This window comes from Protopterus annectens, chromosome 13.part0 (assembly GCF_019279795.1).
Source record: "Protopterus annectens isolate FY-2018-M chromosome 13.part0, PAN1.0, whole genome shotgun sequence".
NCBI classification, from domain to species: domain Eukaryota; kingdom Metazoa; phylum Chordata; order Ceratodontiformes; family Protopteridae; genus Protopterus; species Protopterus annectens.
Window position 1 is genome coordinate 510,286,610 of NC_056747.1, and position 26,124 is coordinate 510,312,733.

At 43.5% G+C, this 26,124-nt stretch overlaps 1 protein-coding gene across 1 annotated transcript in view; it reads right to left on the minus strand.

Moving 5' to 3' along the window:
• Nucleotides 1–13,308: 13,308 nt before the first annotated feature.
• PRKRIP1 (PRKR interacting protein 1) overlaps nucleotides 13,309–26,124 on the minus strand; it is a 353,977-nt gene continuing 341,161 nt past the window's right edge. The window contains exon 6 of the mRNA XM_044054135.1: nucleotides 13,309–13,804. Within this exon, the coding sequence (XP_043910070.1) occupies nucleotides 13,668–13,804 (137 nt within the window). The 3' untranslated portion in view covers nucleotides 13,309–13,667. The remainder of the gene's footprint in view (nucleotides 13,805–26,124) is intronic.

The following is a 26,124-nucleotide window of genomic DNA, read 5'->3' on the forward strand; positions in this document are numbered from 1 at the left end:
CTAGACTCTTTATTAGGAGGATGGATAGAACTTTTGTCAGCAAGTTCCTTCTTGGTGGCTGCCGCTATCACCATGGCATCTATTGATATTCCCTTTGCCCAATGTTGCTGATCCTGAGAGGGTGACAGAATGTGGTCTGGTCTCTTTGGGACTGGCTTGATAGAATCAGGTATTTTCCAAGCCTGCTGAGCAATCAATTTAATGAGATCATCAGCGGGTGGAAAGATCCAAGAGGTAAAGGGTTGGGAACAAAAAGTCTCCAGGTACACAGATTCCTCTGAGGAAGGCTGGAGGGAAGTCCAGCCACCCCTCTGTTTTAGAGTCTCTAGAATGTTTCCAAAAGAAATCTTCCAGGAGAGACTTTGGGGAATCTTCCCCTTCATCAAAATCAGTATCTTCAGTGCAAGACTCTTCAGAGGAGTCTAAGTGCTTCCTCTTGCACTTTCTCTTCATGGATACCTCTTCAGTGTTATGCACCATAGAGGTATCGGAACAGGACATAACCACCATGGTTAGATCTAGAGTCGTCTGTTCCCACTGTCTCAGGACAGAGACTGGAGGAAGCTTTGGTCGAGGGGAAGGGACAAGATGTTTGATCCGATGAAAGAAACAGACTGTTTGCCCACAGTGGACAAGGCCCTCTCCATGGCCTGGAAGGCAGGTCCCCATGTAGAGGAATGGGAGCCTGGAACAGTGGTCTCATCCCACACCGAGGAGGTCGCTGCCGAAGCCAGCGTCGAGCTTACATGTGTTGATGTCCTGAGGAGAATGGACTGCTCCAAAAACACCGGAGTGGAACCATGCCACCCAGAACTGGCAACGAATCTCTGACCATGGGAGTTATCCGGATCAGACAGCAATGAAAAACTCCAAGGCAGTTATCAGTGCCAGAGAAGAAGCTCTGACCAGCACTGATAGAGTGAAAGCCGGAAAAGTCATCACCGGGAACTCTGAAGGCTCAGCTGGAGTCTGAAGAGGAACAAAAACTGGTGTGCTAACTGGCAAGGTTTCAGAGCTACGAATGCTAGGAATCAAAGAAGGTAATCCCCTTTCCACTAGCAGCTGGTCCACCAATCTCATGATGTCAGATTCTGTTAAGCTCTTGGTGGAATGGACCAGAGAAGCCAAGAGAGATCCAGGAAGGATTTGGAGGATGTTCAAGGAAGGGGTCCACAGATAGAGAGTATCCTGTCCTTGAAGGAAAATTCCTTCAGTTCTGAGAGAGGGAACTGAGGGTTTAGAAGGCACCGAAGTAGAGGAATCCAAAATAATTGCCGCAGCCGTTGTAGTTGGTGCAGAGACTGGCACCGATGGCATCAAAGATTCAAATACTTTTCCTAATTGGTTCCGAGGAAACTATGGGAACAGTGGAAGTTTAGCAGGAGGTTCTGACAAAGTTGTCAGAACCGAATGGCTCCTCCTCTTCAATCTTTCTTGTTTTCTGGAATGGGAAGACGATGAAGGGGAGCTAACATCAGTTTTAGATTTTAGATAATGCAGATAAGGCCTCATCAAAACAGATTTTAAGAGTCCCTTCAAAAGTAACTTGTTTTTTGGTCTACTACAGTCCAGTGACTAAAATCGTGACAAACGACAGCCTTCCTGAAGATGCACTGGGCCCAAGCAGCAGACACACAGAGAGTGGCCTTCCAAGTTAGGTAATTTTCTAGCTCACTTCTGGCATCTTTTGAAGCCAGAAGTTCCTTTAAGTTTTTCCGCCATAGGCGAAGGTTCACACACATACTCTAAAAAGGCAAAAAGGACCAGAAGTTAGTTTTTTTTTTTTTTTTTTTGAAATACAGCTAGATAAAGGGAAAAAGAAACGTACCAACAATGGTATGCAAGAAACAGCATAGTAATAAAAGGGGGACTGAAGTACCAACAATGGTACAAAAGATTTGCCAAGAAGGTAGAAGAAAGAAAGCAAAGACTATCAACGATGGTATTGAGAAAAGGACACTAAAGAGTTAAGTATATAGTGTAGAGGAGCTGGGTAGCTGAAAGAAGATAAAGGGTTTAATTGAGAATTTAATAAGGAAACTTACAGTTTTGAAAAAGCTGTCACTCGAGAGCTAAGAGGAAAAAAACATGTCTGGCACTGAGAAGCGGCAAACGAAATCTGAGGTAATGCTGTGAGGAGCATTATGGGTAGAGCTTAGCTCGAGAATTTTTGGAGGCAACAAGCTGGAATAATGGCGGAGTTGGTTCTGAGATTCGGAACCAGACCCACAGTCAAGGATTAAGTGAAAATTGACATCAGATCAATCCTTATAATCTAAAGACTACTGTGGCAATGGAAATGATGAACATTAATATAAAAATAAAAATATACAGTAGCAATTAAAGTCAGAAATACACATTTTACAACTTTATGTAATATTTCAAGTTTTCATCATGGTGGAAATGCAGTGGGGTAATGAGAATCAGGCTGGAGATGAATTTAAGAATGGCAATAGTAGAGGAGAGTAAAGACAGAGGTAGAGAGGCCCTTAAATGGTGTTGCCTGATGTGTGGTAAGTACAGTTTGATATGTTGTGCAGAGGTCTACTGTCAACCATCAAATGGTTAACCATCGAACAGCTGAACACTGAGCAATAAGCATCGAAAATTCACTCAGTGAACTTTCATTTCATCGACAGAGTAAGTACTCTTCCAACACTTCCCCCATCTCACACATGGAAGTGTTTCAAAAACCCCGTTTCTCCACTATACTGCGGTCTCTGAGTTGGTATATATATATATATATATATATATATATATATATATATATATATATTTATAGTAAGGGGGGGGGTGAACCCCCGTAACACTTCCGTGTGTGAGATGGGGAATTGGACAAGTAGTTCTTTACCCTGCTGCAGCTGATCTGAAAGTTTAGCGAGTGAACTTTCGATGCTTATTGTTGATGCTCATCTGTTCGATGGCCAAACATAGACCTGTTGTAAAGAATGTTTTTCAAGTTTAGCTCTGAAGGTGGGGAAGGTGACTGTAGTTCCATTAGGTGGGGACAGAGATTCCAGATTTTAGTAGCAGGGATGGAGAAAGACTGGTCGGTGCAGTGTAGCCTAGTTTGTGATGGTGGGAGTTGGTTGGTAAAAGTGTCTGAGGTTGTAGTATATGTGTTTAGTATAAACTTCGGCAATGAATGGTGGGAATGAATTAGGCTGGAGAAGCTTGAAAATAAGACAGCCTAGTAGAAGGTCTAATCTATGTTGTACTAGAAGCCATTTTGCCTTTAAGATGAGGCAGTGGTGTTCATAAGACGGAGACTTAGTGAAGGAGAGAGATTTTGTTTTCGATAGCATGTAGTGGGAAGGAGGTTTTCTTAGAGGGTGTGGCCATTATGAGTAGTCCGTATTTGACTTGGGCCAGAAGGACTCCTTTGCTTACAGAAGTCCTGGCAGGTTTTGACAAGAAGGGTGAGATTTTCCTGTTCAGAACAGAATTGAGTTAACTTTTGCCTTTCACTTCTCAGTATGGAAATGAAATATTAGTTAGTGGCCTCTGAAAGACATGCGTGAATGGGCGTGCCTTCGCTGAAGGTTGGGCGTCGGGCTGGCAACTCAGCACCATAAAAATCGACTGCCAATCATTAGCGGACCGGAGTTCTGCTGTGGCGACCCCTAACCGGGGAAAAGCTGAAAATACAAACTCTATCCACAAACCAAGGTATTTGGAGGAGTTGGTTGTATCTGCTGGTGTGCCACAAAGAGTGATGATACTGAGTCACACTGGTGATGAAGTTTTTGGGTGGTGCCAAACTGCATGCTTTTTGTCTTTGTAGGATTAAATATTAGTCTGTTAATAAGACAGAAATTGAACGAATTAAAAGTCTTTTGCAGGGCATTTTCATTTTATTTTCCTAAATGGGTTCATCTAGCCTATCAAAGGTTAACACTTTCCCATTCCAGAATCCTTCAAAGTAGTAGGAAATAACCATTTACATTTCAGATCTCTTCACCTGCACTCCTTTGTATTGTTACAAATGGCAAGTGATGTTTTCACCGTCATCTCAGGTAATACAAAGTACAGTTGTGTACACTTACCAGAAATGTAGATGTTCGAGTGTATTCACTTTTGCAGTCATCACACTTGGGATCTCTGCCTGCAGGTAGCCCTCAGTCGGCCCGAATACCAGAGACTTAGTATTTCTGCATTGGATGCTGTCGCCCCAGGACGGACATCAGGTTGTCAGGGGTATAAAATCAGACAGCCAATGCCATTACATCAGTTTTTTTTGCCCGAAATATTAGGAGCCCCCCAAATAGGGAGCTAAGTTATGGTGTGGAAAACACCACCAGTAAAGAGTAATTACCAATACCAATACCCCTGAAAGCGGTGAGTAATAGCCATAGAGAGGGGAGAGAGAGAGAGAAAAACCAGGGAGCTGGAGGGAGGGAAACCAGGACTGCAACAGTGAATACACTCGAACATCTACATTTATGGTAAGTGTACACAATTGTACTATGTTCTTTGTGTTTCACTACTGCAGTCATCACACTTGGGTGGATTCCCAAAGCTGAAGAAGGGTGCAGGCAGTCAAGAAGAGTTAGGGCTGGCTAGTATGCCTTGCAGGACTACTGTTGCAAAACTTGCCCTGGATTTGGAAAAGATAGGCAGGTGGTAATGCTTGGTGAAGGTGTGTGTATTGAACTCCAGGTAGCAGCTTCCAGGATGTCCCTGGTAGGGACTCCCCTGAGAAATGCTGTAGAGGTAGATGTTGCCCTAGTGGAATGTGCTCTGACCCCCTGAGGGATTGTTTTCCCATGGTGCTTGTAGCAGAAATGGATGCAGTGTGCTATCCATTTAGAAACTGTTTTGAAATGGCCTTGCCCAGTGCCCCTGTTGCAAAGCTGACTAGTAACTGGTCAGATTTTCTGAAGGGCTTAGTTTTATCAAGGTAGAATCTGAATTGTCTGTGCACGTCCAAGGAGTGCAGGATCCTTTCCCCTTTATTTTGAGGATTAGGGAAGAAAGTTGGCAAATGGATGGATTGGTTGAAAGCCACACTGGATACCACTTTAGGCATGTAGGAAGGGTTAGTCCTGAGGGACACCCTGTCAGCATGTAAAATAATGAAGGGTTCCACAGCCATAAGTGCTTGTAGTTCAGACACTCTTCTAGCTTAAGTGATGGCCAGAAGCAAGGCTGTTTTCCAAGAGAGGTATTTTAGCTCTGCTGATGCTGCAGGCTCAAAAGGGGGTAGCATGAGCTTTTCCAGTACAAACTTAAGGTCCCAAGCAGGGGTGGGTGCTCTCCTTGGTAGCCTTAAGTTGTTTGCCCCTCTCAGGAACTGTTGATAAGAGGGTGCGAGAAGAGAGGTGGCTCTGTTGTAATGAGCTGAAATGGCTAAGGCATGTATCTTAATGGAGAAGGACAGGGTTTTGTGGAGTAGATCTGCTAAGTAACCCAGGATTAGAGGCAGGGAGGGCAGAGTTGCGTCCTCTCCTTTAGACAGAATCCAGGAGCAGAACATTTTCCGCTTATCAGCATAGGGTTTTCATGTACTGGGTCTTCTGGCTTCAAGAATGACGTCCAGCACCTGCTTGCTTAGGGTTGCTGGGGGAGAATTCACAGAATAAGCCAGGCTGCAAGACTTAGGTTTTGCAGTTGTGGATGCAAAATCTGTCCCTCCTGCTGAGAGAGCAGGGTTGGGTTCTGGTGTAGGTGCCAGGGTGGCACTGGTGACAGGCTGCGCAGGAGTGGGTACCAGTGCTAGCATGGCCTGTCCGGGGCAATCAGAATTGTCCTTGGTCTGTCCTGTCTGAGTAATACTCTTGACAGAAGGGGCAGAGGGTGAAAGGCATAAATTGAGAGATTTACCCACTGAAAAGAAAAGGCATCCAATTTTCAAGCCCTGCTGTGAGGATTCCTGGTGCAGAATTTGCTGAGCTAGTGGTTGTAGGGAGAGGCAAAGAGATCCACCTCTGAGTTTCCCATTCCTGAATCAGAAGGTTGAAGGTGCTGGGCTCTAATTGCCACTCGTGCGGGTCTAGGAGATTTCTGCTTAAGTTTGCCAGTGAGTTTTGTTTGTCTGGCAGAGATTGAGCTTGCGGATGGACTTGGATGTCCAAGGCCGTGTGCCATAGGGCCATGGCTAACCTGCAGCGTGGGTAGTAGTGGGCTCCCCATGTACCACATAACTGTGATGTTGTCTGTCTTTATTAGCAGTTGTCCTGGAAAGAGTAGGGATCTGAAAACTGTCAGTGCATTCTGCACAGCTAGCATCTCTTTTTGGTTGATGTGCAGATGAATTTGACTTGGAATCCTGTGGCCCTGAATGCATTTGCTGTGCATGTGTGCTCCCCAGGCATAGTCTGATGAGTCTGTGGTTAGGGTCTGGGCAGCGTGGGGTTGAGAAAAAGGCAGTCCCTTGTTGTGGTAGCATGCTTCTGCCCACCAACGGAACGCTGTCCTTAGGGTATGATAGGAATGACCATTTCCAGGTGCTGAGAATGTTGACACCAAAGACTTTTAAAGTACCACTGACGTTTCCTCATATGCAGTCTTGCATATGGAATTAGCAGTATACATGAGGCCATGAACCCTAGGGCCTGCAGTATTTTTCTTGCGGATAGCTGGGTTCTGGTGGCCATTTGTTTGAAGTAGGCTGTCAGACTTGTTTTTCTGAAGTGAGGAATGTCATCTGGGATGTTGTGCCCAAACTTGCTCCCAGGAATACAATCTTTTGACTGGGTATCAGTTTTGATTTATTTTCGTTGATGGTGTACTCCAAGGAAGTGAGAAGGTGTTTCACAAATGTCAGGTGCTGCAATAGCAATTCCTGACTGTCCGCCTGAATCAGGCAGTCGTCCAAGTATGGGTAAATTTGAATACTTCTCTGCCTGCAGTATGCAATGGCTGAAGCCAGGCATTTTGTGAAAACTCTGGGTGCAGTAGATAAGCCAAAGGGAAGTGCAGAGAACTGATAATGCATAGATCCTGCCCTGAAATGTAGATACTTCCTGCATGACTCTGTTATGAGGATGTACAGATAGACTTCTTTTAAGTCTAGAGTGACTAACCAGGCATCCTTGGCTAGCATAGGAAGAAGCTGTTGCAGGGTAAGCATTTTGAATTTTGGTACGACCAGGAAGGTGTTGAGAATTGAAAGATCCAGGATTGCCTGCCAAGAGCCCTCTTTCCTGGGTAACAGGAAGAGTCTGGAGTGGAACCCTTGACCCCTCTGTTCTACTGGAACTGGCTGAATAGCTCTGATATTGAGCAGGGAAGCTACCTGGCTTTGAGCCTCTGCCCACTGGTTTGGAGGAAGGCCTGGAAACCCGCTTGGGGTTGGCAGTGAATGAAAATAAAATTTGTACCCCTGGGATACAATGCTGAGGACTCACTGGTCCTGTGTGATGGACATCCAATTTTTTGCATGAAGGGCAAGTTTTCCTCCTAGGGGCACAAGCAATTGGGCAGGGCTGGGGAGTGGAGTAAAGAAGTCATTTTGAGTTTTGTCCATAAGGAGGTGGCTTACCACTCCCTGCTTTAGGGGTGGGGGCACTCCATTGCTTAGATCTCTGCATACCCTGAGACTGTAGTCTGGGTGGTCTGTTTCCCCTGGGTCTGGTTTGAGAAGGCCTGGAGGGGGCTGGAAAGGACCAGTGTTTGGAAGGGCAATGCCTAGTGAATCTAGGGGGTTGCACTTGTAAGAATTCTTTAACAGTCTACATAGACTTAGCTTTTTCTTCCATCTTTTTAAGAACCTCTTCTGCTTTGGTGCCAAACAAACTGTCCTTGTTAAAAGGAGCATCTAGCAACTTTGATCTGACATGGTCTGGCAAGGTCTGCTCCTTGAGCTAAGCATGTCTTCTCAGTACGGATCCAGTGACTGCTGCCCAGAAAGATGCTTCTAGGGCATCAAAGCCACACTGCAAAGTATGCTTACTGACTTGGCTTGCAGAGTGCATAAGCTCATGCAATTCTTTATTTTCTGCACAGTCTGTAAAGCTTGCCACTTTTTGTTTAATAAGTTCCATAATATGCTGCTGGTACTTCAGCATGTGAAACTGAGAATTCAATGCCCTAATAACAAGAGTTGCAGAGGTATATACCTTCTTACCCAATCTGTCCAAAGCTCTGGAATCCCTGTCCAAAGGGGTGGGATTCTTGGCTGTTGTAGCCTTGATACCTTTAGGCCCCTGGGAAATTATCTCTGGGTCAGCAGTAGGATTCTTGAAAAGAAATGTGTGAGTGTCAGGTACTCTGTAGTACCTGTCTGGTTTCCTAGGAGCAGGAAGTAAAGTGTCAGGAGTAAGACTGGATTCCATAAAATCATCAACAACATCCAGGACAGGGGGTTTTGCTAAAGGCCTGTGCTGAGGCAACTTTAGGAATTCTCTGAGTCTCTTTTTGGACTGAGGATAGTCTTGGAATTCTCAGTGGAAATGCTTTCTTAAGGTATGCAAGGTTTCACCAAAAGAAAAATCCTCTGGAGGGGAGGCGGAAGGAATGTGAGGAACAGAGTGACTCCGTTTCTCTGCTTTTTCACATCCTTATGCTTAGGAGGTGGTGTGACCTCTGTTCCAGAAAGAGCCTCCAAGAAGGGAGTTTTCAGCATACCCTTCAGAATAAGCTTGTTCTTACATTCAGCCAACGTACGGTTGCTGAAGCTAGAACAAATATCACAAGATACACTGATGTGGTCAACGGCCAAACAATAAACACACTGGTTGTGACAATCTGAGTTCAGCATCTTACACCCGCACTTATCACACTACTTGAACCCAAGCATAACCTTATTTGATATTATGACACTAGCACTATAAACCAACAACAAAGTATAGCTACCAAAAAACAACAGCAAAAAGGTATAGTAAGGAGGGATAGTGTTTTTTTTTTTTTTTTTTTTTTTTTTAATACAGATAGCTAGGAAAGGAGTACCAGCAATGATACTAAGAAATACCCAAAGGTAAAGGAAGGGCCTACCAAAGTAGGGAAGTGGAGTAGTACCAACGATGGTACAAAAGAACTACCAAGGTAGTGGGTAGGGTTTAGCCAGGAAAAAGAGGGTTTAGGAGCAAGAGATAACCTTAGAAGAAAAAACTGACTAAGAGAAGGTAATTATTCGATAAAACTACAAAGAACCCAAAAAGCTACACTTAGCTTGAGAGAGAAAGGCTTGACACGTCTGACGAGGAACGCGGCAAACGAGATCTGAAGAGACTATGAGAGGGGCATTGTGGGTAGGACTTAGCTGAGAGTTTTTGGCTGGCACGAGCTTGATACCAGCAGTGTCGGTTCCGAGGATGGAACCGAAGTCCTATCAATAAGGAATGAATGAAGATTTACAACATCAGATTGGTATTTAAATTACTTACTCAGAGACACTCCTCAAGTACTCACACAGAAACAAGTAATCATTACCATTAAAAATCCTGGTTAAAGACATTACATAAAATCTGTAATGCAAAACAAATTAAGCAAAAGTTTTAATTTACTTAGTCAAAAGAATACTAGCACAGGCTTTTACCTCTATACATATAAAGAATATTGCCTGTTAAGCCAAATGACATCCCTAAACCAATACTCTTCATTGAGTTTTACCTGTATATGACCACTTTTTAGACATCAGTACAAAGACTATTATCATAAAAGTCTTTATATAACAAAATGATTATAAAGTGTGCATTCTTGGCTGTAAACTGAATCAATTCTTTTCTCTCTTTTGAGTTTTAGCTTATTTATACCTTTATGTACTGAAAAAAGACTGAAGCTGAACAGACTTTTGTTCCTTTGTGTGACAGCAGTTTTAAAACAGTCATTAATAATCTACAAGTGTAGAAAGATTTACTATTTTATTGGTAGGTATTCAAGGCTCTTGATATTTTAACTCTGAAGTTCATACAATCCTAAAGCACAGCTGCAGTTCTTTTGAGCACATTACAAAAATGTATTTTCTTTTACTAGGTTTTAGATGTGACATACCCAAACATATTTTCCTTTACTAGGTCCTAGATATCGGATACCCAAATGTTTTCTTTTACTAGGTTCTAGAAGATGCGACATACAAATGCATGCATAAGTAGGGGGTGAGTGGCAAATGATGCTAGAATGTTCAGTCGAACACCTATTAATTATTATACTGCAGGTACTTAATACCTTGCACAGTACACTGCAGTTGTTAACAGATGTTACAAAATGCCTGACAGCAGAGTAGCAGAAATATATTAAGTGACTTGAAGTGGGTGCAGTTAAGGAAAACTATACTTAGTGCATCTAAGTGTGAAGTTCCAAAATATAAGGGGCACAAAACCTATAGACCCTCACACCACCATGGGCAGTGGACTGGGAAGGGTGCAGAGGAAATGGACATACGGGTTACAGTACAACATGATCAAAATTAACCAATTAGAAGTTAGCACTGAAAAAATGGATGAAGGAATTGTCCAAAGTTTTTTTTTCATATTCTTTTTGCCTCAATGTCTACTGACCATCAAGCTTCCTCTTTTCATCTGTTCTCTCACAATGGATATCCTAGTATGGAGGAGGCAGATTGATTTGATGGTCATCCAGCTACGGAGGTGATGTGCATCCTTGCCAACATCACAACAACAACGGCATTTCTAGTAGGCCCTAATCCTGCACCCATGGTGCCTGATAAGAGAATTCAGGTCACAACAGGGCCTCTTATACTATCATTGTGCATCTGCGCACTTCCATCCATATGCTACTGATAGTGGCACCCACTGGCTTGGGGATGACCAAGTCTCTGTTCCTAGTTTTGACAATCCTAGGTATGAATGTAAGCTGCTGCTTGCAAAATGGAAAGCATCTGAATTAAACTGCTCACTCACTCCACTCAGCTGGCACCAGCCACTCAGCCCGATCCTCTCCTGCCTGACACTTCCAGTACCCGGAACTACTAGTCTAACACTGAGCCGGGTCATATTCATAGCTTTATCCCTTGATACTCCACAGCCAGACAGGATGCTCAGGGAATAGTACCCATAGGCAATACTGGCTTTAAACAGCTCACCTCGGCCTTCACATTAAGGCAAAGGCTGACGGGATGTCAATAAGCTGAAGAAACTGCAGGTGACCTCTGAGGAAAATCCTTGCACTAAATAAAAAAAAGCAGATTTGGCCAGTCCAGCTGAAAGAACTTCTTAACCCTGAATGATCTTCTGAAGGACTAGGTTTGAGAAAAAGCCAAAAGGGCAGAAGAACAGAATGAACCATGCTAGCTCCGTTATTCCAGAGAGGAGCACAGGTTTCATCATTTTTTGATCTGCTCTCTAGTGGAGACTATACATAAACATATATGACAATGACAAAAGACATCAGTTTAGAAGTATATCCTCACGAGCCACATAATATCCTTGTACATAAAGAATTACATCAGAAACTTGCGAGGTACTACAAACTGAAAGTCTCTCACTGCTCCAAAGGTCAAATACTTTGGGTGCTTAAGCCCTGTCAGCAGCATAAAGCACCAGTCTTATTAATGTGGCAAATGATACTGCTTACTGCCGGCAAAGGAAGCAGAGAGAACTCATAAAAGTAGGGGATGACAATGAAAGTTACAATTCCCTAGTAATGGGTACTGAGCAAAATTATTGCAAAAATGCTTCACTGACCAGACCTGAAGAATACAATGTCATTTCGCCAGTCTTGTTTCAGCAAGAAAAAGGTTACCTGCAGACCATTTACAGAGTCTGCATTTTTACTCTACCAACATAGAACTGTAGTGCTAATGCAGTAATTCTCACAAAAAGGAGTTCTCATCACATTATACTCAAGCTACGGCTTATGCAAAACAGACTGCATTATACGATTTTAAGATTTCTAAAGACAAAGACTGACAAAAAAATCAAATAAAACTTAATAGTACTATTTCATCTGTCAATTTATCACACGCCTTGTGCGTGTAAACAATTTTGAAATTCTATACTAAATTAACTCACTGGATCCATTTAATTTTTCATTCAAATTTTACATATTTGACTTCAAGTTTTAAAACAGAAGAGGAAAAAAATCCCCAATTTTTGTTAGTTGTTTCCGTTTCAATTACTTAAAGGTATTAGAGAGGAAAGCACAAAAGTAGTAACAAGGGATAGAACATTTTATAACAAGATAAACTTTGCATTCATGACAACTATGGAAGAGAGGCAAATGGAATGCAAGAAGCTCAAGTAATAAACTGCTTACATTTTGCTTTTCCAAACCATTTTAGAGTGCATACTTCAATTAACCATGATAGCATGACAGTCCTATTTACAAGTCACTGACCTGAATGTAGGGCTACCATGGGAATCAATGGCCGAAGTCCCATCAAACTGGAGGTAAGGTTCAGTTCATAGTTATGCAGGCAGGCAAAGTAATCCAGACATGGCACTGGAAGAGTGATCCACTTCATCCACATGCATCCCAACCCTGAATCACCATCTTTCAATGTATATCAGTATTAAGAACTTAATTTGTACACATTACTTACAGCCGAACTGCATATATAGACTGAGCTTGTGCAATGTTCTTAACAGCTGTTTTTCAAATACAAATGTGTCGTGTAACATCTGTTGATTTACAACTGGCCTGTACACCGTTACTTCACTCATTACAGATTCAAAACTATGGTGCATCTTATGTAATCGATCTGTACTGTGAAATTATTTTGTATGAACTTGTCCATGAGCCTCTGCTAAAAATATTTTCTGACCACCCAGACTATCTCTGCTAAACTGAACAAAAATAAGAAACTAAATAAAAGAAAATACTCCACTGTTGCAAACATCTGAAGTTTAAAGTGTTTGGTTGTGATGGCATGGGATATATACACAAAAGGGTCTATGTTAGCATGTCAACAGGGCTGTTCATCGAATGCCCTTATGTCGACACACACAAAACAAAATGCCAAAATCTCGAACGGCCACAATAGCGATTTTTTCCCCCAGGGGAAAAATCGCCGGACAGTTGTCGGGAATTTGCCATTTCCTGCACTGTAGTGTGATCTCGGAGTTGATATATTTAAGTAGGGGGGTGTGGGGAGCACAGCCCCCCCTTTATTTTGTCTGTCTGTTTGGTTTGTTTGCTGTTGGCCCAGCAATTTTTTTCCTTTTGGAAAAAAATAGCTATTGTGGCCGTTCATGATTTTCAGATTTCGTTTTATATGTGTCGACATAAGGGCGTTCAATGAACAGCCCTGTTGACATGCTAATACAGATCCATACAAAACACAGCTTCTTACTAACAAGATATACCCTGATGCTAACAGCCAGCTCTATTATGAGACCCAATGGCAAAGTCGTTTTCGCGAATATTTGTTCTGTAAAATGTAAATAAAATAACAAAACACACAACAAATCATAAAACTGGATTTTTTTTTAAATTCTGTAAAGCAAAAGAAACTGGAATTTGCATCAAGTCTCGGCAGCAGTTTTAAAAAGACAGCATCTCATTCAACAGCAGATGCAAACGGCTTCTATAATAGATATCTTAACTTTAAAATAACAGACTGCACAAATAACAGTGTGGATGACTATTTAAAAAGTTCTCCCTGGACCTGGGCTTGGTGTTCCATCTCTTTCCAAATAATCAGAAGTTAAAGCTTAAAATGCTTCCAAGCTTCAGTTCAAAGATTTCAAATGACTGTTTATGATCAAACTCAAGCTTCAAAAGCTAAAGTTGTATACAACTGTCCATCCAATATGTATCCAGCTTCATCATCTTCCTCCCATAACAAAGCTAGGCCTCTCAGCATCATCATCTCCACCATCATGTTCACCACAGTCAACATCATCTATTTCGTTATCTTCAGGCTCCTCCTCACTGGGTTCCTCAGATGAAGCCTCATCAGAATCTGTGAAACACAATCACTTTAAGTTCAGTACCTTTAGAAATGTACATTGGAAGCCCCGCATCACCTTATGACAAGATAACACAAGATCAGCTTTTCTAAGACTGACTTGGAATCAGTTTTGACATTTACTTCTGAAAGGTAGTGTTCTTTTTCATTATTAAAATAATTACTATTGAGTTACAGTTTTTGGGGTGTCCAAAGCACTAGGTTTTACATAATTCATCATGACACTGAAAAGGGCATTATGTAAGACAATAAGTGAGGTAAGAACATAACAGTGTTTCCCAAATCCTATGCTATAAATCTTGTAGCTATAACAAATGCAATAATTGGCTTCTCATTTTCCACATCCGGTGTGTGGCAACATTTGTCACAGGAATGTTTGGATGCCGGTCACAATTTCAATTCTTATAACTTGACTGATCAGATGAAAGTACAGTTGTGTAAAATCTTACCATAACAATAGATGTCCTTCTCTTCACTGGTGCAGTATTCTTTACAATAGGGATCCCCTGCCAAGGGTAGCCTGTCATCCAGCCAGTATACCAAAGCCTTTAGGGTGTAATATGTACACCGTATATCACACGTATGCTCCCCTGGCAGGGGGAGGGCATAAAAGTGATGCAAGGACATACCTTCCTGAGAACTGCAAAGTCCCAGTAGGAACGACAGTCTAAGGACACAACGATGCAACGCGTACATCCAAAAGGAGAAAAGGATCAGGGGGAGGAGGAAGGGAATGAATACTGCAACAGTGAAGAGAAGGGCATCTATTGTTATGGTAAGATTTTATACAACTCTATGACCTTCCATATCACTGTTGCAATGTTCTTTACAATAGGGAGTGCAAAAGCTCAGAAAGAAAGGTGGGAAGAGGTAGGTCCAGCAGAGCCCTCAAGGAAACCATGTAGGATAGCCCTGGCAAAGCCAGCTCTAGCCATAGAAATAGCATCCAACTTGTAGTGCTTGGTAAAAGTATGCACAGAAGTCCAAACTGATGCCTCAGGAATAGAATTTGTATCCAAGCCACTGAAAAAAAAAACACCAGAAGAAGCAATAGATAGCTCTGGTAGAATGAGCCTTAACAGAAGAAAGAAGGCTTGTCCCATGAAAAGGATAACAAAAGGAAATGGCTTTACATATACAAGAAGAAATCGTTCACTTGGAAACGGTCAATTCTAAAGATCTACGATGAAATTAAACAAAAAGCTGCTCAGATTTACAAATGGCTTTATCTTATCCAAACAATATCCGAGTTTTCTATGTAAATCCAAGGTGTGAAGAACCCTCTCACTAGCTAACTGTGGGGAAGAGAAAAAAGTGGGCAGATTAACAGACTGATTAAAAGACAACTCATTAGCCATAAAATAAGGATTAGTATGAAGGGACACACTGTCCTTATAAAAAGCCAAAAAAGGAAGAACAGCCATAAAGACCTGCAGTTCAGACACCTGCCTTGCTGAGAAGGCCAAAGCAAGTCTTCCAAGAACAATGCTGTAAAGAAGCTGAAGCTGCAGGCTCAAAAGGAGAGTAAGTCAGTCATTCCAAAACAAAATTTAGGTCACTGGAAGGAGGAATAGGCTTTCCGGGAGGCCCAATATGAAGGACGCCTTTAAGAAATTGCTTGACTTCAAATCTAGAAGCCAAAGGGGCAGTCAAAGGCAGACAAGTAGAAATAGCTGACAGGAGGGTTTTAACAGAAGAATACACCAACTCAGTATTGAGCAATTCACACAAGAGAGAGAACCCAAAGGGATTTCTACACTAAGTGGATCCAGGTTACAAGAAAGACACCAGAAAGAAAATCTCTTCCATTTGGACAAATAAGATTTTCTGGTAGTGGGTTTCTTGGTCACCTGCAGCACCCAAAACATGCCCTCAGAAAATAGGTGTCTAAAATGAATCAAACACCTATCACCCACAATGTCAGTTGAAGACGGGACAGGTGGGGATGGATGAGAGATACTTTGTCTTGCGTGAGTAGATCCACCCTATGAGGTAACTTGCGACGATTGCCCTTGGTTAAATGCAGAGGGAACCAATTCTCTCTGGGCCAAAAGGGAGTCACCAACAAGATTTTGGGAGTATCCTGTTCCATCCTGAACAGGACCTTCGGTATGAAAGGAAGGGGAGGAAAGACATAAACATCCCCTTCAAAATAAAAGAGAGGACATTCATCTTCATGGCCAGAGGACATAGGACTCTGGGGCAAGACAGAGGAAGTTGTCTGCTCAGAGGGGAGGCAAAAAGATCTACTTGAGGAGTACCCCAGTGGTGGACAATGTCCAGAAACATATCCCTGTGGAGCATCCACTCATAAGATTGTGTTATGGACCTGTTCAGAGAATCTGCCACAATGTTCTGATCTGAAGGAATGTAAACTGTCTGGAGAGTCACCTGACACTGGACAGGTCAATCCCAAACCTGAAGCGCCAGTCTGCAAAGGAGATAAGATCTTGACCTCCTTGTTTGCTGATGTACCACATCACTGTGGTACTGGCTGTGAAGAATTTGAGGGGCCCTGGAAGGAAAAGAGAATGAAAAGCCTGAAGAGCAACGAGAAGGGCTCTTGATATTGACTAGCTTCTTGTTTTGTAGAAGAGACTAAAGACCTTGCACTTTCAGAGGACTGAAGGAGGCCCCCCATCTCATGTCTGAGGCATCTGTAAAAAGTTCCTGACAGTGGACTGGAGGGTGAAAAGGAAGTCCTGGATTCATGCACAACTGATGAATCCACTACTGAAGTTCCAGCTTGAAACAGGGGAGAAGGGGAACTGGAAAATCCAAAGGATGAGAATGTTGAAGCCAGACCACCTTTAGGAACCACTGGAGCTTTCTTATATGAAGCTTGGCCAGAGGAAGCATAGAAATGGTGGAAGCCATGTATCCCACATCCCTCAAACTCCCTGGCTGCAATGGAGTCCAGAGGAAGAATGGATTGAAAGAATGCAATCAGAGTTAAAGCCATGGGAGGAGGCAGAGATGCCTGTACCTTAGAAAAAACATGATCCTGAGGAGGGGTCAGGAATGATTTTTGGAAATTCAATCTAAACCCTAGGCTTTGCAGCAGGCAAACAGCAAAATGAAGATACTGAAGATAGATCTCTAGAGATGAGGCCTGAATGACGAGGTCGCCCAGGTAAAGAAACATCTGTAGTATCCTGCAAAAAGCAATCACAGTAGTGAGGTTTTGGTGAAGACCCTTGTGGTAGTAAAGAGGTCAAAGGGCAAAGCAGAGAACTGAAAATGCAAGGAAACAGAGAAACAAAAACTTCCTGAAAAGGGGATGAACAGTGATACGGCAATAGGCATCCTTGAGATTCAGGGAAACCAGAAAAGCCCGAGGGAAATGAAGAAACAACCAGGTTTGAAGGGATAGCATTCAAAATTAAGGAATCTTCAAAATGGTGTTAAGCTGAGAGAGATTTAGAATGAGTCTCCAGGTGCCTTCTTTTCAGAGGACCAACAACATTCTGGATAGAATCCCTTCCCCCCCTTTGAGGAGCTGGAACTTCCTGAATTGTTCCTTGAGACAACAAAATCTGAAACATCTCTGGAAAAAAGAGCAGCTGTTCCTGAGGAGGCTCAGGAATGCCCAAAATGGGGGGGGGGGGTTAAAACCATATAATACCCTTGGCGGGTGATGGACAGAAAGTACAGTTTTGTACCTACCATAAATGTAGATGTCCGAACTGGATAGCATCTGCAGTCATAACAAATGGGTTGTCCTGTCATCAGGCAGCCCTTCGGTCGGCCGGATTCCAAAGTCTGGGTCCGGCTTCGGCTGATGTCGCACTTCACCCGACGTCATCTCTGCTGGTCTTCGGGTATAAAGGCATCAGCCGACGCCATTTTCCTCAGTGTTTCTTGCCCCAGATGCCAGTTGCCCTCTTGGAAGGCTAAATTTTGGATAAATGCCAATGTTTCCAAAAAGTAGAAGGCAAACAAAAATAAGCATGTATGTACATATATACAAACAAATACACCATAAGAGACTCCCCAGCTAGCTATTAGGAGGGTAAATACCCTAGGAGTACCACAGAGGGAAGGAGGGTGGGTAATCCTGACTGCAGATGCTATCCAGTTCGGACATCTACATTTATGGTAGGTACAAAACTGTACTATGTCCTTCATGGATGCATCTGCAGTCATAACAAATGGGTAGAATACCATAGCCAAACTAGGGGTGGAGGAAGAAAAATTATGGTGTAGTTAGGATCCCTTGCAGTACAGCAGTGGCAAACCCTGCTCGGGATCTAGAGTATAGAGGTAAATTATAATGCTTGGCAAATGTATGCACGGAGGTCCAAGTAGCAGCCTCAATAATGTCCTTGGTTGCCACTCCTCGTAAGAAAGCTGTGGTAGTGGCTGTAGCCCTTGTAGAATGAGGTCTTATGTTCTGTGGAATTGGTTTTCCATGGTAGGAGTAACAGAATCTTATGCAATTTCCTATCCATTTGGAGATTGTCTGTTTGGAAATTGCTTTTCCTTCCCTTCCGTTGCATAGGCTACTAAAAGCTGGTCAGTTTTTCTGTTACTTTTGGTTCTGTCCAGGTAGTAGCGTAACTGCCTATGTACATCCAAGGTATGCAGCAGTCTTTCCCCCCTGTTCTGTGGATTGGGAAAGAAGGTAGGTAGGTGGATTGCCTGGTTTAAAGACACTCTGGATACCACCTTAGGCATAAATGTAGGATTAGTTCTCATGGACACCCTATCTTGATGGAAGATTAGGAAGGGTTGCACTGCCATTAAGGCCTGTAGTTCTGAAACCCTCCTTGCTGAGGCAATTGCCAGTAGGAAAGCAGTTTTCCATGACAGGTGTTGCAGATCTGCTGTTGCTGCTGGTTCAAACGGAGGGAGTGTCAACTTTTCTAACACAAAGTTCAAGTCCCATGTTGGTAATGGTGGTTTCCTAGGAGGTTTTACATTCTTGATCCCTCTGAGGAACTGCCTGAGTAGAGGATGCGAAAAGACAGGTGGATCGAAGCTGTATTCTGCTGAAATAGCTGATGCATGTATCTTGATGGAGGAATAGGACAGGCCTGTATGTAGAAGCTCTGCCAAGTACTCCAGAATGTTAGCAATATCTATGTTCGACGCATCTTTTCCTCTTTCAGTACTCCAAATGACAAACCTTTTCCATTTTCCTGCATAGTTCCTTCTTGCTGAAGGTCTGCGGGCTTCAAGGATAATGTCTTTAACCCTTTGGGAAAGGTCTGGGTTAGTTGCTGCTATGTGATGTTCCAGGCGGTCAGTTGCAAGGTTTTTAGGTTTGGATGTATGATGTTGTAGTTTTTCTGAGTCAACATCAAAGGCATCAGGGGTATTGACCACATTCTCTCCCGAGACATGCTCCTTAGCAATGGGTACCAGTGTTGTCTTGGCCAATTCGGAGCTATCAGGATTATCCTTGGACGTTCCTCTTTGATTTTCAGTAGTACCTTGTGCATCAAGGGAAGAGGAGGAAATGCATATGCTGTCAGGCCTTTCCAGCTGAAGGATAGAGAGTCCACCTTCCATGCAAGTGGGTGGAATGTCCTTCTGCAGAATTTTTTGAGCTGGTGATTGAGTGGGGATGCGAATAGATCTATTTGTGGCATTCCCCATTTCTTTGTGATGGCCTTGAAGATGTCTGGGTGTAGCATCCATTCGTGAGCATCCGAGGTGGTTCTGCTTAACATGTCTGCTAGGGTGTTCTCTTTTCCCGGCACAAATATTGCCTGTAACTGGATGTTGTAGCTGAGAGCCAGATTCCAAAGGTCCAAAGTCATTCTGCATAGGGGTATGAATGAGTGCCTCCCTGTTTGTTGATGTACCACATGACTGTGGTGTTGTCTGTCCTTATCATCAAATGGCCTTCTTTGAGGAATGGTCTGAATTTTTGGATTGCCAGTTTTACTGCCAGCATTTCTTTTTGGTTTATGTGCAGGTGCAGCTGGTCTTGAGTCCACAATCCTTGTATGCATTTGTCCAGCATGTGCACCCCCCCATCCTAGGTCTGAGGCGTCCGTTGTGATGGTTTGGCTTGCTCGAAAGTTGTGGAAGGGTAAGCCTGGGTTTGACTGGCATGCTTGTGCCCACCATAGGAACTCCTGTTTTAGGCATGGGATTAGTGGGATTTCTGTTTCTAAGCTGTGTCTGTGCTGACACCATAAATTCTTTAGGTACCACTGTAGCTTTCTCATATGCAGTCTGGCATGTGGGACCAAGATTATACATGATGCCATGAAACCCAAGGCCTGCAGAACTTTTCTTGCTGTTAGTTTGTTCTGCTTTGTTAATGCCAAGAAGTAAAGAGGGAGTTCTTTTTGTTTCTCTGCAGTTAGGAATGCCATTTGTTTTACTGTGTCCAATTCAGCCCAAGAATGTTCTTGTTTGGGATGGTATCAGCCTTGACTTTTGTAAATTGACTGTGTATCCCAGGGCTTGTAGCAAGTAAATGACCCTTTGTAAATCTGTTGTCAGCTTGCTTTTGTTGTCCGCTTGTAACAGGCAGTCGTCCAGGTATGGATAAATTTGGATTCCCTGTAGTCTGCAGTGAGCGATTACTGATGCCAGGCATTTTGTGAATACTCTGGGTGCAGTAGATAAGCCAAAGGGCAATGCTGAGAATTGATAATGCTCTGATCCTGCAAGAAATCTGAGGTATCTTCTGCAATTTGGTCGAATGGGGACGTGCAGGTATGCCTCCTTGAGATCTAGAGTTACCAGCCAACACTCCTTGCCCAGTATGGGAAGAAGTTGCTGTAGGGTCAGCATTTTGAATTTTGGGACAATGATGTATGTGTTTAAGATGGACAGGTCGAGAATAGGTCTCCAACTTTTCTCTTTTCTTGGTACTAGGAAGAGTCTGGAGTAGAATCCTTTGCCCTGTTCTGTTATTGGTACTCTTTCCACAGCTCTCATCTTTGCTAATTTCGCTATCTGCTGTAGAGCTTCTATTTTTTGATTTGGAGTTAGGTTTGGCATTCCTCTTTTTACTGGGAAGGTGTGGAAGTGGAACCGGTAGCCTTGGTCTATGGTTTGCAAAATCCACTTGTCTTTTGTGATATAGTGCCAATTTTTGAAAATAAGGCTAACTTTCCGCCTAAAGGTGCTGCTATTTGCTCCCTGGTAGGTGTCAGAGCCAAGTCACTGTGATTGTCCTGTTGCAGTGGCAGTGGTTGTGTCTGAGCCTCGGTTATTGCCTTGCCACTGTCGTCCTCTGTAGGCACCTCCTCTGGATTGATTTCTGCCTCTAGAGCGTCTATTCCTGCCCCTTTGGGATTTTGTAGATTCTGGAAAGGACCAATTTTGGCAGGCCAGTTTCTGCTAAACCTTGGGGCTGAACCTGTAAGAAATCTTTAACTGTTTGTACAGATTTTGCCTTTTCTTCCATTTTCTTCATTACTTGCTGGGCAGGTGTACCAAATAGACTGGCCTTATCCATAGGAGCATCTAACAGCTTTGCTTTAACATGATCCGGTAAGACCTGTTCTTTCAACCATGCATGCCTTCTTATCACTGTGCCAATCATGGCTGATCTAAATGAAGCCTCCAGTGCATCATAGCCACATTTTAAGGAATGGTTACTAACCTGTTGGATGTTATTCACCATTTCTAATACATATTTCTTATCTAAGGATTCATCAGAGGACAGTTTTCTAGTTAACTGATCAAGCATAAACTCTTGGTATTGGATCATATGAAACTGACAGTTTAAAGCTCTAGCTGAGAGAGTAGCAGAGGTGTAAACTTTTTCCCCATCTCTAAGGACCTGGATTCCCTTTCAGAAGGAATAGGGTTTTTTGCTGTGGTCGAGGCTACTGCCTTAGGCCCCTGGGATATAGTTTCAGGATCTGCAAGTGAGGCCTTGTATAGGTGGTGATGAGTGTCTGGCACCCTGTAAAATCTATCTGGTTTGGCAGGGGCTGGAGGTAAAGAATCAGGAGCCGTGCAAACATCATTAAATGCATCATCCACAACAGGCAGTACAGGAGGTATAGCTAAGAGCCTATGTTGTGGTAAGTGCAGAAAAGTCCTAAGCCTTTTTCTTGAATCTGAGAAATCTTGTCCCTGCCATTGGAATTGTTCACTCATGGCATGTAAGGTTTCCCCAAAGGAAAATTCCTCTGGTGGAGAGGCAGCTGGAATGGATTCTTCAGCATCGGAATCTTCATAAGTAGAAAAGGGGCCTCTGGCTGGTCTGTAATGTCTGAGTCATCCAGAATCATCAGAGGACACTGGCTCGGGGCTCTGCTCTAGGTCTCTTTCTGGGGCTGAGAGGCCCTGTCTGGGTGAGATTGGGATCCCCTAATTAAGGATATTAAATCTTCTGCCAGAGTAAGCATTTGTGAACTTGAAGTGGGCCTGTGTGAGGGGCTTAACAGGCACTGATTTAGCAGATTTGGCTGCTTTAGCCCTGGCAAAGGCCTTAATAGACATGGCTGCAGGAGGCCTAGCAGCACCACGTGCTGGGGTAGAGACATCCAAAGGGATGGTGTCTGATAAATCACTAGGAACCACAGTTGTAGGCAAAATTTCTGAGGCCGATTCAACTAAGGTAGCAGGAGCCTCAGTAGTAGTCATGGATTCGCTGAAGATTGACCGTTTTCGGTTTCGCCGAAACCGAGACACTCGCGTTTGCTTAACCGTGGTTTCGGCGAAACCGCGGACCGCGAGTGTCGGTCTTTTCTTTGCGTTTTTAACAATTTGGGTAGTCGGAGGATCCGGCGGCATAATGTACGCAAAATCTGATCCAAAACTGTTCAGCAAACTCCGACCGACGCCTAAGCGTTCGTCGGTTGAAGGAAGCACAGGCGAACAGGCTGCTACGTCGTGGTCTGGGCCTAAGCAAGGCAGACAGTAAGAGTGGAAACCTTTATGAGGTATTTGTTTCCCACAAGTTAAACAGTTATTGACTTTTTCTGACATCGGCTGAGGCAAGAAAGGGTCCTCAACGGGTACTTAGCTTTTTAGAAGTCTTAGTATTCGGTAGTAGTAATCTCTGGATCTGACCGACCGGCACTTGCGAACAGCTTCTGCTTACGCGGCAAGAAAGACTGAGGAAAATGGCGTTGGCTGATGCCTTTATACCCGAAGACCAGCAGAGATGACGTCGGGTGAAGTGCGACATCAGAGCCGTACCCAGACTTTGGAATCCGACCGAAGGGCTGCCTGACGACAGGACAACCCATTTGTTATGACTGCAGATGCATCCATGAAGGACATCCAAATAATCCTGAGTGATCTTTAACCAAAATAGGAAGGAACATGGAAAGAAGAGTGAGAGTAATGTAACTGAGGGATAAGGATCTACGTTTGTCAGGAAAAGGAAGCTTCTGAGCTGAAGGAGTTTTGAGTAGACTCAGCAGGAGGAGCTCTTCTACCAACCTTCTTACCTTTGGGGGAGGGAGAGAGTCTCTTCGGACAAAGGCAGGTTTGTTAGGGTAATTTCTTTGAAACTTGGGAACAAGTGAAACAGATTTTTCAAATACTGCAAATCCTTACTCTTTTCCTGAGGAGACAAACAGCACAGAAGCAGCAGCACCAGCACCAAAAAGTTTATTATCTAGGGAATGATCCATCAACTTAGCCTTAATATCATCAGGAAAAGGTTGAAGTTGAAGCCAGGAATATCACCTCAACACAGATCCAAAAGCAGCATTTAACAGAATGATGAGCAACCTGAGAAGTTGTCCCTACTTCCTAGCAAGAGCTTGCCTTCCCCTCAGAGTCTGGAAAATCTTGAACTTAACAGGCCTGAAGCCCTTATGGGGAATCAATCTCCTGCACTAGCATTTCCCCTTTTCGGATGATATGAAACCAACAACTAAACAATAAAAAGGTGATAAGAAAAAACCCAATGGAGCACTTATCTGAAGGCAGCTTGGTAAGAGCAGATGAATGAGCATTCAGACCGATGATCAAATATGGCATTGGGACTGTAGGCAAAGAAGTTCTGAGGATGTGATGTCCGTACTTTGCGTTATGCCCTACGTCGTGCACCAGGAGTGTGTGTGTCATGCATGACACACCTATTAAAACCTAAAGGCTTTGATATACTGGCCAGATGTAGGGCTACCCTTGGCAGAGGATCCCTATTGTAAAGACTACTGCAACAGTGATATGGAAGGACATCAAAAGCTGCACTTCTTTAAAGTTTGTTTCTTGCCCCTTCTCCAACAAGCAACAACCAGAGATGCAGTTTACAGAGAAGTAGGGGATGCAGGGGCAAAACTCATGAAGAGGGGTACAGCACTCCAAAAAAATACGACTTTTACACTTCTGACACATTGCAATTATGTGACTAAATTTTATTGAGGATTTGAAATGTTTATTACAGAAAAAGTACAGTTTTGTACCCACCATAAATGTAGATGTTCGAGTGTACACCCTGCTGCAGTCATCACACTTGGGTTATCCTGTCGTCAGGTGGTCCCGCAGTCGGCCTGAATTCCAAAGTCTTGGTCCGGTGTCAGTTGCTGTCGCTTCTTCCCTGATGTCAGTGCGCCAGGGGTATATATGATGCATCCAACGCCATTTTCTTCAGTTTTTCTTGCCCCAGATGTCAGGTGCCCCCAAAAAGGTGGTCAGTAAATAGCACCAATCTAAAAAGTTTAGCACAAACAAAACATCCCTCCAGCTATAAGCAAATACATCACAAAGGTAGTATCAGGTTGTAAGGTATTGCAAAGTTTTAGTTAGTTAGGTCAGAGGGGATGGAGGGAGGGTAACCTGGACTGCAGCAGGGTGTACACTCTAACATCTACATTTATGGTAGGTACAAAACTGTACTATGTTCATCGTGTTACCCTGCTGCAGTCATCACACTTGGGTAGAATCCCAAAGCTAAGGATGGGAGGTGGAGTCAAACAGGGTTAGAGGAGGCTAGGAGGCCCTGCAGAACTGCAGTGGCGAAGCCAGCTTTAGTCTTAGAGTAAAGTGGTAAGTGGTGGTGTTTGGTGAAGGTGTGCACTGAACTCCAAGTTGCAGCTTCCAAAATATCCTTGGTTGGCACCCCCCTGAGGAAGGCTGTAGATGTAGCTGCTGCCCTGGTAGAGTGGGGCCTTATGGTAGCAGGAAAGTACAGTTTTGTACCTACCATAAATGTAGATGTCCGATAGGAATGCATCTGCAGTCCTTACAAATGGGTTGTCCTGTCGTCAGGCAGCCCTTCGGTCGGCCGGATTCCAAAGTCTGGGTCTGGCCTCGGCTGGTGTCGCACTTCACCCGACGTCATAGCTGCAGTTATTCGGGTATAAAGGCATCAGCCAATGCCATTTTCCTCAGTGTTTCTTGCCCCAGATGCCAGGTGCCCTCTTGGAAGGCTAAATATGGATAAATGCCAATGATTCCAAATAGTAGAGAGCAAACACAAAAAATAAGCATGTATGTACATATATACAAACAAATACACCATAATAGATCCCCCAAGCTAGCTGAAGGCTGGCAAATACCCTAGGAGTACCTCAGAGGGGAAGGTGGGTGGGTAATCCTGACTGCAGATGCATTCCTATCGGACATCTACATTTATGGTAGGTACAAAACTGTACTATGTCCTTCAAGGATGCATCTGCAGTCCTTACAAATGGGTAGAATACCATAGCTAAACAAGGGGAGGAGGAAAGAGTAGTGATTATGGTGTAGCTAGGATCCCTTGCAAAACAGCAGTGGCAAAACCTGCTCGGGATCTAGAGTATAAAGGTAAATTGTAATGCTTGGCAAATGTATGCACGGAGGTCCAAGTAGCAGCCTCTATAATGTCCTTGGTAGCCACTCCTCGTAAGAAAGCTGTGGTAGTGGCTGTAGCCCTTGTGGAGTGAGGCCTGATGTTCTCTGGAGTTTTCTTTCCATGGTAGGAGTAACAAAATCTAATTCAATTTCCTATCCATTTGGAGATTGTCTGTTTTGAAATTGGTTTTCCCTCCTTTCCTGTGGCATATGCTACCAGAAGCTGGTCAGTTTTTCTATTGGACTTAGTCCTGTCCGGGTAGTAGCGTAACTGCCTGTGTACATCCAAGGTATGCAAAAGTCTTTCTCCCCTGTTCTGTGGGTTTGGGAAGAATGTAGGTAGGTGGATAGCCTGATTTAATGACACTCTGGATACCACCTTAGGCATAAATGTAGGATTTGTTCTCATGGACACTCTATCTTGATGGAAGATCAGGAAGGGTTGTACTGCCATTAATGCCTGTAGTTCAGAGACCCTTCTTGCTGAAGTTATTGCCAGCAGGAAAGCAGTCTTCCAGGATAAGTATTGTAATTCTGCTGTTGCTGCTGGTTCGAAAGGAGGAAGTGTCAATTTTTCTAGCACAAAGTTCAAGTCCCATGCTGGCAAT